This window comes from Glossina fuscipes, unplaced genomic scaffold (assembly GCF_014805625.2).
Source record: "Glossina fuscipes isolate IAEA_lab_2018 unplaced genomic scaffold, Yale_Gfus_2 133, whole genome shotgun sequence".
Classification (NCBI taxonomy): domain Eukaryota; kingdom Metazoa; phylum Arthropoda; class Insecta; order Diptera; family Glossinidae; genus Glossina; species Glossina fuscipes.
Window position 1 is genome coordinate 1,871,878 of NW_023998476.1, and position 10,200 is coordinate 1,882,077.

Below are 10,200 nucleotides of genomic sequence, written 5' to 3' on the forward strand. Positions count from 1 at the left end.
TTTTTTTCCAGCCAGGAACCCAGTCATGTACCTTTGAGTTAACGTTAGTTAGCGACCAAACCGACTGTTAATAAGCGTTCTTATTTGCTGCACTTAAGACTTTCATATTGGTTTCACTGCTATCAGTTTTTGTTTTTGTAAATTATTGTCTATATATATTGGTGTCACAACAGTTTATTATTTGGACATATAAGCCACAAATCTATTGGCTTAGTCCATCTCTGTTCAACATACCAAAAAAAATATATATATATATATTGGTGGCCATCAAACTCCAAAATATAACAACTGATCTTTTTCTTAAGGAAACAAACAAAGAAAAAGTACCAACTGCATTAAACTTTTAGTACAACAAGAGATGATTTATATAATTGATTGATTTTTTTTTTGTTTTTTAGCTAAATTTTTTTTTCTACCACTAGCTGGACTAAATCAGTGAGATATAGCTTATACGTCCAGAAAATTTCTATCACATCAGCGCTTATATGCGATGGCATTGAACGCCGATTTTAAGACAAGAAAAGTTTGAGCTCAAAGTTTCTTATCAAAATTATTTATTTATTCTATACGCTTTTTGAATAGGAAGTAAACGAGCAATATGTTTTATTTTTATATTTCTATTACAGCTCTATTTTCTTATAAATGCAACTATGAACAATCAACGCAAAATGCGAGCTTTTCGCTTTCATATAATTTGACCGATATGAGACAGTCAGCTGTTGAGCACACGAGAAACAAAAAAAGGAAAATCATCGTTTGAAAAATTTTGCTTTTGATTGTCAAGAATCCAAAAAAAAAAAAAAATAAAAGATTTTTCAATGTGCAACAAAAGGTGTGGTTATAAACCAAGCATTTCATTGTAGCAAAGACTGATACGTTTAGGTATGTAATAACTGTAATAACTGAAACGTTTATGTATGTAAGACGCAGCTCTCTTTAAGGAAACTTTTTTCTTGCAAAATCGGACTAAAGAACCAGGGTACGACGTAAACAACTATGAAAGCAAGGGACCGACATAATCAAAGTGAGCACAATTACTGTAACAACTTTGTAAAGAGTACTCACTAGAAATAATGAGGCACTTCTGTATCACATGGGCGCGGGCGCCGGCTATATTAAGTTTGTACGGAATCATGTAACGCCCAAAAGTTTTACAATACATCCTCCTCGTGCTATCCATCATCTGCCCGTCTACTTGTCTACAGTAAGGCGACGTATTTTGGTATTCCATATAGACCTCACAATTTTTATGATATAGTTTTTGACTTTAGAGACGAGCAGTGCATTTGGAGAAGGATGATATGCATCTTTGTTAGATATTGTAAGAATGACAATATTTACCATTCAATTCGGCGAAGCTCCCTCCCGCAGGAAGACATCAAAATATTTCTTTTATAATATCATTTGAAAGACGAGGCTTAATTTAAAAGTATCGAAAGAATGTCTAAAAAGAAACTTAGGTTTCCGTTCCTTTGAAATTGGGTTCTGGAAAAAGACATAATAATTACTTTCGAGAATCTTTACTTTGCGCCCAAGCGCATCTGGCTTCCAGCGACTATTTTTTGACACAACTGAAATATTCGCAGTGTTTATAATATACGTTCTTTTTCGAAACTGGGTTCATTTTGCTATTGTTAAAATTAATATTGCGTAGACAATTTTCGACAAAATTTATTCGATAACTGAAAAAAACTTTTTTTTTTTTTTTTGTATGTTGAACAGAGATAGACTAAGTTTTTGACTTTGGAAGTGTCTCCATATGAAAAAAAACCTGTTGATGCAGTAGAATAATCACTTAAATGATGTCACGTGTAGTATGGTGACCCATCGCCAAATTCTGCAAAAGTAAGGAAAGCAGATGCCTGAACTGTGGCAAGTCACCGGCCTGTCCTACGGACTCATGGCTCTCAATCAAATGTCTAGGTTGCGGGTCGCTGGACCACAACGTAACATTTCGAGAGTGTCCAAAAAGAAAGAAAGAGGAAAATTTAAAAAAAATTTTAACCATCCAGAATTTATCTTTTAGAGAATACAAAGAGAAATTCTCTAACAACCCATACAATTTACTTGAAAACTATGACGTAAACTTCCCAGCAATGAAGGACAGCAATGCTCCTAACAATATCAGAGACCCTACTATTGATACAAATAATATTTTAATTAACAAAAACTTCAATGCAGTTTTAAAAAATAAAACAAGTATTCCCAAGTCCTTGCACAGAATGTCTCTCAAGACGCCCTCGACTCACAGTAACAAGTCGCAGGAGCCAAAAAAACCTACCCCGCCCCCTGAAAAGCATACTTTCGTCAATAACCATAAATCCACTGAAATGGAGATAATTCTGGAAAAGATTTTCAGGATTCTCTCCATCTCTTCTCAAGAAGACATGCTTAAAACCATCCAAACAGAAATAAGTTCCCTTAAATCAAAATTTGATCTTTTAAAACAAGGTACATCTGAGTCGGCCCTATCATGTTCTAACATTTCTCATGACGTCCTTCCTACAGTATAACATACAAAGCATCAACGCCTGAAGCCCATTCTCTTGATTTTTTCATAAATTCCAACCGTACTGATTTCGCCATCTTGAGTGAAATCTTTCTGTCCGATGAAAAAATTTCCGATCTCAAAATCTCAAATTACAACTCCGCTTATAAATGTAGAAGTGACGGCTATGGAGGTTTTGCCATCCTTGCCAGAAAAGGCATATCCTTCAAACAAATCCCATTTAAATCGACTGCTGACATAGTCATTATCAAAACCTCTTGTCTAAAACCTAATATCGTCATTGCTGCTTGCTATTTCACGCCCAACATCCCCATTCAATCTTTCCGAGATGACTTTAATCGTCTCTGTGATATGCTCAATAGTTTCCACAATGTCATAATTGCAGGAGATTTCAATGCAAGACACCCTTGCTTTGGTGACTCCGTGTCAAACAATAAAGGCAAAGCCTTGCAAGAAATCATTAAAGCTAGTAACTTCTATTGTCTGAATGATAATTCACCAACCTATTTTCACTCTACGACCAACAATTGTGGTAGCGTGTTGGATCTTACTTTCACTAACGCAACCCATCTCACATTCAAACGGGAGGTTAAAAAAGAAATTTTCCTGGGAAACAGCCACCACCTTCCTATTCTCTTTAATGCCACCTCTATTACCTCGTACAAGATAAATGACTTTATCTCGAGGAAAAAACTCCTAAATAATCTTGTTCACGTATGTCTTGAGCCACAGGTCGAATCTATCCAGTGCTCATTTCAACAAGAAATAATTAACGCCAAATCCGACATCCAAATCTCGAATTCCTACTCACCAAAACCTTGGTGGAACGAGCTGCTCACTTCACAATTCCGTAGATTACAGGCTGCTAAACAATAATTTTCCAAATACCCCAATATTTCTAATTTTGAAGATTTCAAGTTATCACAAAAAGAATGGAAGAAATCGACTAGAAAAGCCAAAAGATGCCATCGAGCCCTCGTTATCGAAGAACTATGCTCAAATAGCAATACAAAGCCATTATGGAAATTTTTAAATGGTCATCGCACCACAAAAAAGAAATACAAGCACCCCATCTGGGATGATCTCAACAACAAATCCTACCTTGAATGGCTGAAAGCTCAAGTTCCCTCGAAATGTGGTCTCCAAACCTCCTTACTTAACTCTCGGATGGAAAACATCTCTCCATTCTCCCTTGATGAACTCATACACGTCCTTAAGTCGAAAAAGAAGTCCACAGCAGCAGGCCATGACGGAATCAAATATGAAATGATAAAGGTCCTTCCCATGCCAAGCCTTCTAACCCTGCTATCTGCTATAAATGAGCGCTGGATGACCAACTCGTTTCCCACCGTTTGGCGTACAATTAAAATAGTGCCCATTCCTAAACCCGAAAAAGATCTTGAAATATTCACCAACTTCAGACCCATATCCCTCTTGCCTGTTCTTCTAAAAATTACCAACCAAATGATTAAAGAAAGACTAACAAAATTCCTGAATCACTCACACCTTCTCCCGTCAAGGTCCTTTGCTTACCAAAAAAATATCTCCACCGGTATGTGCCTTAATGAAGTCCTTTTCACAATTGCAAATGAAAAAGCAAATGGGAACCAGGTAGTCATGCTTTGCTTAGACATTAATAAAGCTTACGACTGTGTACACTTAGCGAAACTGGACCAAATTCTATCTGATTTTAAAATCCCGACACAAAATAGGCATTGGGTTCTCAACTTTCTTTCCTCGAGAACTCTCGTATTAGATTCACATACAGTCCAAGTTTGTGGAGGCTTACCTCAAGGTAGCTGTCTCAGCCCAGTTCTCTTCAATTTATATACAGCCGGTTTACATCAATTATAGGACAATTCTACCCATTTATTTCAATATGCTGACGATTTCCTCATCATCTCTGCTGGAAAATCATTAATGGAAGCAGTCCGTAACCTCGACACTAAAGCCAATCTTTTTCACAAACTTTTTGCAGACTTAAATCTAACTTTCAACCCGGAAAAATCAAAAGCCGTTCGCTTTGCTAAGGGTCCCAAAAAAATTTTTTACATTACAATCAATGGTATAAAAATCAGTCCGTCTTCCTCTTTTAAATTTTTGGGCAGAATAATCAACTCAAGTTTAACCACGCATGAGCATTACAAGGATAGCCTCGAAAATTGCAACACAGGCTCAAATGTCATCAAACTTCTGACCAACATTCACACCGGACTTCCACCTAGGAAAGCATTAAACGTTTACAAATCTATTGTTAGATCCAAAATTGAATATCCCTACTCTACATCGTGTAACACTCCTGCGTATACATTAAAAAAAATACAAACCTTTCAACACTCAATCCTAAGACGTTGTACCGGTTTGTCCCCCTCAACACCAACATCAATTTTACGTTCCATCTCTTATGAACTCGCCGTTGCTAAGAGAATTTATCTTGTAACTGCAAAAGAGCTTCTCAAGGTAAAAATCTTCAAACCTGCCTTCTTTGACGAGGTCGCTTCCAGACACAATCATGTCATCAGTAGTTACTCTAACTGCTTCAAAAAATTCAGTAACATCTTCAATAAAGTTAACTCAATACCCTCCTGGAATAATATTATTCATGATAAATGCGTAGTTGAATTAAACTTACTTAATTCAATCACCAACTCAAAAAAAAATCGATCAGGGTCTTGTCTTCGAATCGCTTGTCTGCAAAAACTTAACCACTTCGTCGAAAATTACTTCAAAATATACGCAACGGATGGATCTATCAATTCGGACATCTCTAGTTTTTCAATTATTGAATACCCAAACTTACTTATAGGAAAATTTAAAGTTCTACAAGAACTATCATCCACTTTCATTGAATTTCTGGCCATCAGACAAGCAATCATCCACGCATCTGAAATTAAGCTGAAAAAATTTGTAGTTTTCTCTGACAGCAAATCTGCTCTAATTTTAATCAAGAACAAAGACCCATTCAATAAGTATGTCTTCGATATCTACAACCTTTTAAAAGACACAAGTATTGAAAAATGAAGTGACCGGCTGTTCTACAAAATTTACCCTTTTTTGACACCCACGCTTCTACCTAAAGGAAAATTCACAACATGGGAATTTAAAGTTCTTCACCGTCTTATGAGTAATCACACCTACGACAAGGTCTATTTTAAAATGATCAAAGTCTCCTCCTCTGACATCTGTGAGGATTGCAATATTACTGAATCTGCCGAGCACCTTATTTTTGAGTGCAGGAGGTTTGACATCCTTAGACAATCTTTCAGTATATTTAACCTGTATAACAATCTATATGAAATTTTTCGTGCTGGTAACTTTAGGCATTTGAAGCAACTGACTGCCTTTAGCAAATCAGCTGAGTTTTCATTCTAATTTTACATTTAGTATTTCTATTACAATCACGAATCGCCTACACTTTTTCTTTTATCGGCATTATTAGCCGGATCTTGACAGTACAGTAACAAGGACGGTGACTTATGGATTGACAGCGGAACAGAGCCTCTCATTGCGAACACTCCGCCACATCAGTCTACCTATGCTTAAATTTTTTCATCAATCGCTCTCAACTTCGTTTCTGGATTATGGATCTAACATTAACTTAACTGGTCCAATCCATCTCTAAACAAACAAAAAAAAAAAAAAAAAAAAAAAAAAAAAAAATTGGTGACCGTCAGAAGGAAATGAGGAAGGAGAAAGCGATAGGAATATTGTCGATCGTAGTCTAGTGGATGTACAAGCACCCACTACACTTATGACCCGAACTATCAATTTCAAAGCTCGCCACATTTCAGAACAAGAGATTTTCTTTCAATAAAATCACTTCTTTCATTCTTTTGATCTTACAATACAATAGATTCGTTTAGAACTCCCCATTCCTATGAACTTTAATCATATCACAAGTTGAAAAATAAATTGCTAACTTTGGCAACTATAGCGAGACAACGGGAATTAAAATCATTATAACACACCGCACATATTTGATATATTTGATTTGTTAAATTTCTGTTTTGCTTTGTTTTGTTTTATTTTTCGTCTTATTAAGTTTAATGCCTATTAATTAATTAAAGATGTTAAATTTAAATTGCGCTATATGCACTGAATTGTTTTCACCATCCGATGAAGTCTATGTTACAACATGCGGACACATGTTTCATTTCACGTGCCTGGGACAGTGGCTAGAAAGGTAGGTAGCGATAAAAATTTCGCTTAATATTACTTTTTGTAAAAAATTTTATTTAGATCAAAGACATGTCCTCAGTGCCGTAATAAGTGCCCCGAGCGCAGTATAATACGTGTATATTTCAATTTGGCGAATTTGGACACGAGTCGTATAGACATTGGATCATTGCAAGAGCAATTGGACAATGCAAAACTACAAATTAAGATGAAAGAGACTGAATTAAAAACTGCTAATGATCAGATAAAATCCTTAAATGATATAAAAAAGAAGTGCATGTAAGTTGATTGTATATAAAATATTTTTCGAATTATGGCAAAATATTTATAAAAATAGGAAAACCATAACAGGGTTCGACTTAAAATTACAAAATAAAGATTTCGTGATATCAAGCTACGCGGAGCAGGTATGAACTATTGTTACTTGAGAGCAGACAAGGGAAGGAATATAAGAAAATGGGAATATTTAACAAAATGTAAATTTCAGTTAAAAATGCTTAAATCCCGTGTTAAAGCAATGGAAGATGCGAGCAAAGAAAACAAGGCACTTAAGAATCAAATTGAGACAATGGAGGGCATCAACACTTTACTTACAGCTTCTTCCGTCGAAGCTGAAAAGCTGCTAAACAGCAACAATGATATTAAGACTTTAGCAACTTGGGTTGCAACTTTAAAACGGTAAAAAAAAAATGAAAAAGCGAAAAATACTAAAATCTATTCAATTTCTTTGTTTTCGTTTGTTGATTTACAGAGAATTACGTGTATGCGAGCATAAAAAAACTGATATGCGGAATCTTTTGAAGGTGGTACAAACTGATTTACACAAACAGACAGAAACAAAAAAGTAAGCATTGGAATGAAACCATTTTAATGCAATCTCCCAACTATCTCAGCTCACCATACTCTATAATAAGTCTACGTTTACTTTTTCCACACACTAAACTAATGGTTTGCGTGAATGTATACAACACCCAGAATGACTTCAGATAGGATCGATCTAAACTTGCCTATCCAACTGTCCGTCTTTCTCGTCTCCTTCAGTAACAATTCTACAATAAAATTTGATAAGAAGAGAAAAACGTCTAAAACTTATCGGAAAACTTGCTTCTTGTTGTATTGTTAACAGAAGCATATACTACGTGTGGTGCATTCCAATGCCTTTTTTATATCATCTGCTCACGAGCTATCTGAAATTACAGCGTTAAAATATAGCACAGCTCAAATTAAAAGGAAATTGAATTGGTTCTCACTACCTTGTTACATTTTCACAAAAAATGAAACATAATCTTTCAACATATAACTTTTCATTACCTTATTTACTTTCTTGCATAGAAATCATGAAGAGCGTATATCTCAACTGGAAAGCGAAAACTATCAACTAAAGGAAAAGGTATGTAGCGCCGGAAGCGAATTAAGGTTTTATAAAGAGATTCTAATTAAACATTTCTTGCAGGTTAAAACTTTAGAAAATCCTGTAGTGAACAATATAAATGGTGTAAAAGATATTAGCATAGGTTTAAATACTGCGATGCTGCCTTCGCCTTCTCCGTGCCATAAAGAAGAAAAAAAGTGTTCTATCGTTGTTAACGTAAGCTTCCAAATTTTTATAAAAATTATACCACAATTCCATGTATTTTCACTTAAAAAGGTCGAAGACCAGCACTCTCCTTATTTGAAAATAAAAGCTAGCAGTGTGGGTTTGATGCCTCTGCTTAAACATGCTGGCGAAGGAGCCACTAAGGTGACTACCACGAAATTGGGTAATCTAAAAATCTCGCCGGTAAAACGTACAAACAAATCAGAATGCCATAGTGAACTTAGCGAAAAGGTTTATTAATAGTTTCCTTAATATTTGATAGCAGCAGTAAAATTCTATTTATTTTATGATTTATATTTGCAGTATTCAATTTTTAAAAAGCCTCGCATCGGGGTTATTGCGGCCGCTGCTAATGGTGCCAGTATAATTCAGACAAAAGATTCCAATTTTGTGTCCAACGGATTTGGTGGATCAGAACGCATCAATCCATTCGAGCAATCGGTGAATGGTATAATAATTGAAGAAGTAACCAAAGAGGACGCAAATATTCCAAGCACAACTGGTTCCAACGTCAATAAACGTTTAAAGACCCGCTGTCTGCGCAACTTTAAAGTCACTAAATAATATTTCTATTAATTTTATATAATTTTTTTCTGCTTATTCATATAAAAAAATTGTGTATTAAAAAGATTCATAAACATTAAAAAAGTTCCGCTAAGATAGAATAATTTTGTTTTATTATTATTATTATTATCATTATAATTTTAGACTAATGAAATAAATTCTTAGACTTAAAAAAAGCAGTAACTGAGAAATTTGTAGTTTCAATATATTTATTTTTTTTATTATTGTTGAACATTTTGAATAAATCAAAAAATATTTTTACATAATGCGACATTTCAGTTTAAAATTTTATTATTATTATTATTTTAATTTTAGACTAATGAATTGAATTCTTAGACTAAAAAAAAGACATTGAGCACTAGCAACACAGGCTATCGGCTCTAATTTAAATAAATGGATATTAGATAATAAGCTTAGCAGTATTAATAAAGTAAAATATTAAATTGATATTCTGTTCTGAAGCTGATTGTAGAATGTTCAAAGGGTTAATCGTTCCAAATGCAATACTTCTAGCCAAGGAAAAGTTGAGGCAGTCGCAGAGAATGTGCTTTATAGTAAGAGTTTGTCCACAACAGCAGATTGGGGGAGAAGACTTCTTCAGGATCCATTGGTGAGTTGCAATTGTATGACCAAGGCGAATTCTCGAAAATGTTTGGATCTTGGTTTTCTCAACATTTGTTGGATATAGAGGTGGAGTTAATTGAGGGTTAATGCAAGAGTAGTGTTGATGATGGTATTGTAAATTTCCTTCTGCAATTTTCTCTTTATCTTTTCTTCCAATGTATCTTTGAAGATCCAACTTTTCCATGACATCATCCTTAATTAGAGGAGCAGAAGCAGCATACTTTGCCGCTCGATCAGCCTGCTCATTTCCCAGTAAACCGATGTGACTTGGTACCCATAACATTTTAATTTTTTCGTCGGGTGTAGTAATTATATTCCTTAATTTGTTGATGGTGCTCCATCTCGAAGTCGAAGGGTTCCGGGTAGCTTGTAATACGGACAAACTGTCAGTAACAATGACGGTTTTGAGTTTGTTTTTATGGGCAAGGTTGGCAGCGTGAAGGATAGCTCTGGCTTCGGTTATGAAAGTTGAAGTGCTTTCGTGAAATATGTGGTTGAGAAGAACCCGTCCTGTAGCATCTACCACCGCACAAGCAGGAGGCAGACCAGGAGATTTTGAGCCGTCTGTGTAGAAAAGATTCCAACCAGTATTGTCCAATACTTGGGTTTTTTCAGCTATTAGATTCCTGAAGACGTAATCTGGAGTATCTTCTTTCTTGTGCATAGACAGTGAGATGTCAAAAGAGCAGTCTTTCAAAATCCAGGGAGGTTTAACACCAAAAGAGCGGGA

The 10,200-nt window shown here is 35.2% G+C and overlaps 1 protein-coding gene across 4 annotated transcripts; it reads left to right on the top strand.

The window, feature by feature from the left end:
• The first annotated feature begins 847 nt into the window (after positions 1 to 847).
• On the top strand, positions 848 to 8,892 carry LOC119640934 (E3 ubiquitin-protein ligase TRAIP). 4 transcript variants are annotated; one of them, XM_038039298.1, is made up of 9 exons: positions 848 to 882; positions 6,552 to 6,692; positions 6,749 to 6,964; positions 7,023 to 7,092; positions 7,173 to 7,363; positions 7,437 to 7,529; positions 8,018 to 8,075; positions 8,139 to 8,513; positions 8,586 to 8,892. In XM_038039298.1, the coding sequence occupies exons 2-9, from the start codon at positions 6,577 to 6,579 to the stop codon at positions 8,844 to 8,846; spliced, it is 1,380 nt and encodes a 459-aa protein (XP_037895226.1). In that variant the 5' UTR covers positions 848 to 882; positions 6,552 to 6,576; the 3' UTR covers positions 8,847 to 8,892. The 4 variants fall into 4 exon arrangements, with proteins under 4 accessions (XP_037895226.1, XP_037895227.1, XP_037895225.1 ...); XM_038039299.1 differs by lacking the exon at positions 848 to 882 and adding an exon at positions 5,951 to 5,961; XM_038039300.1 differs by lacking the exon at positions 848 to 882 and having other exon boundaries at positions 6,231 to 6,692; positions 8,139 to 8,273; positions 8,334 to 8,513.
• The last annotated feature ends 1,308 nt before the right edge of the window (positions 8,893 to 10,200 follow it).

What these genes read in the sequence shown, in the direction of transcription:
- LOC119640934 (XM_038039298.1), top strand. Translation starts at nt 6,577, where the DNA reads ATGTTAAATTTAAATTGCGCTATATGCACTGAATTGTTTTCACCATCC. An exon ending in CTGGGACAGTGGCTAGAAAG is followed by an intron (nt 6,693 to 6,748) that starts GTAGGTAGCGAT and finishes AATTTTATTTAG; the next exon opens with ATCAAAGACATGTCCTCAGT. An exon ending in ACTATCAACTAAAGGAAAAG is followed by an intron (nt 8,076 to 8,138) that starts GTATGTAGCGCC and finishes CATTTCTTGCAG; the next exon opens with GTTAAAACTTTAGAAAATCC.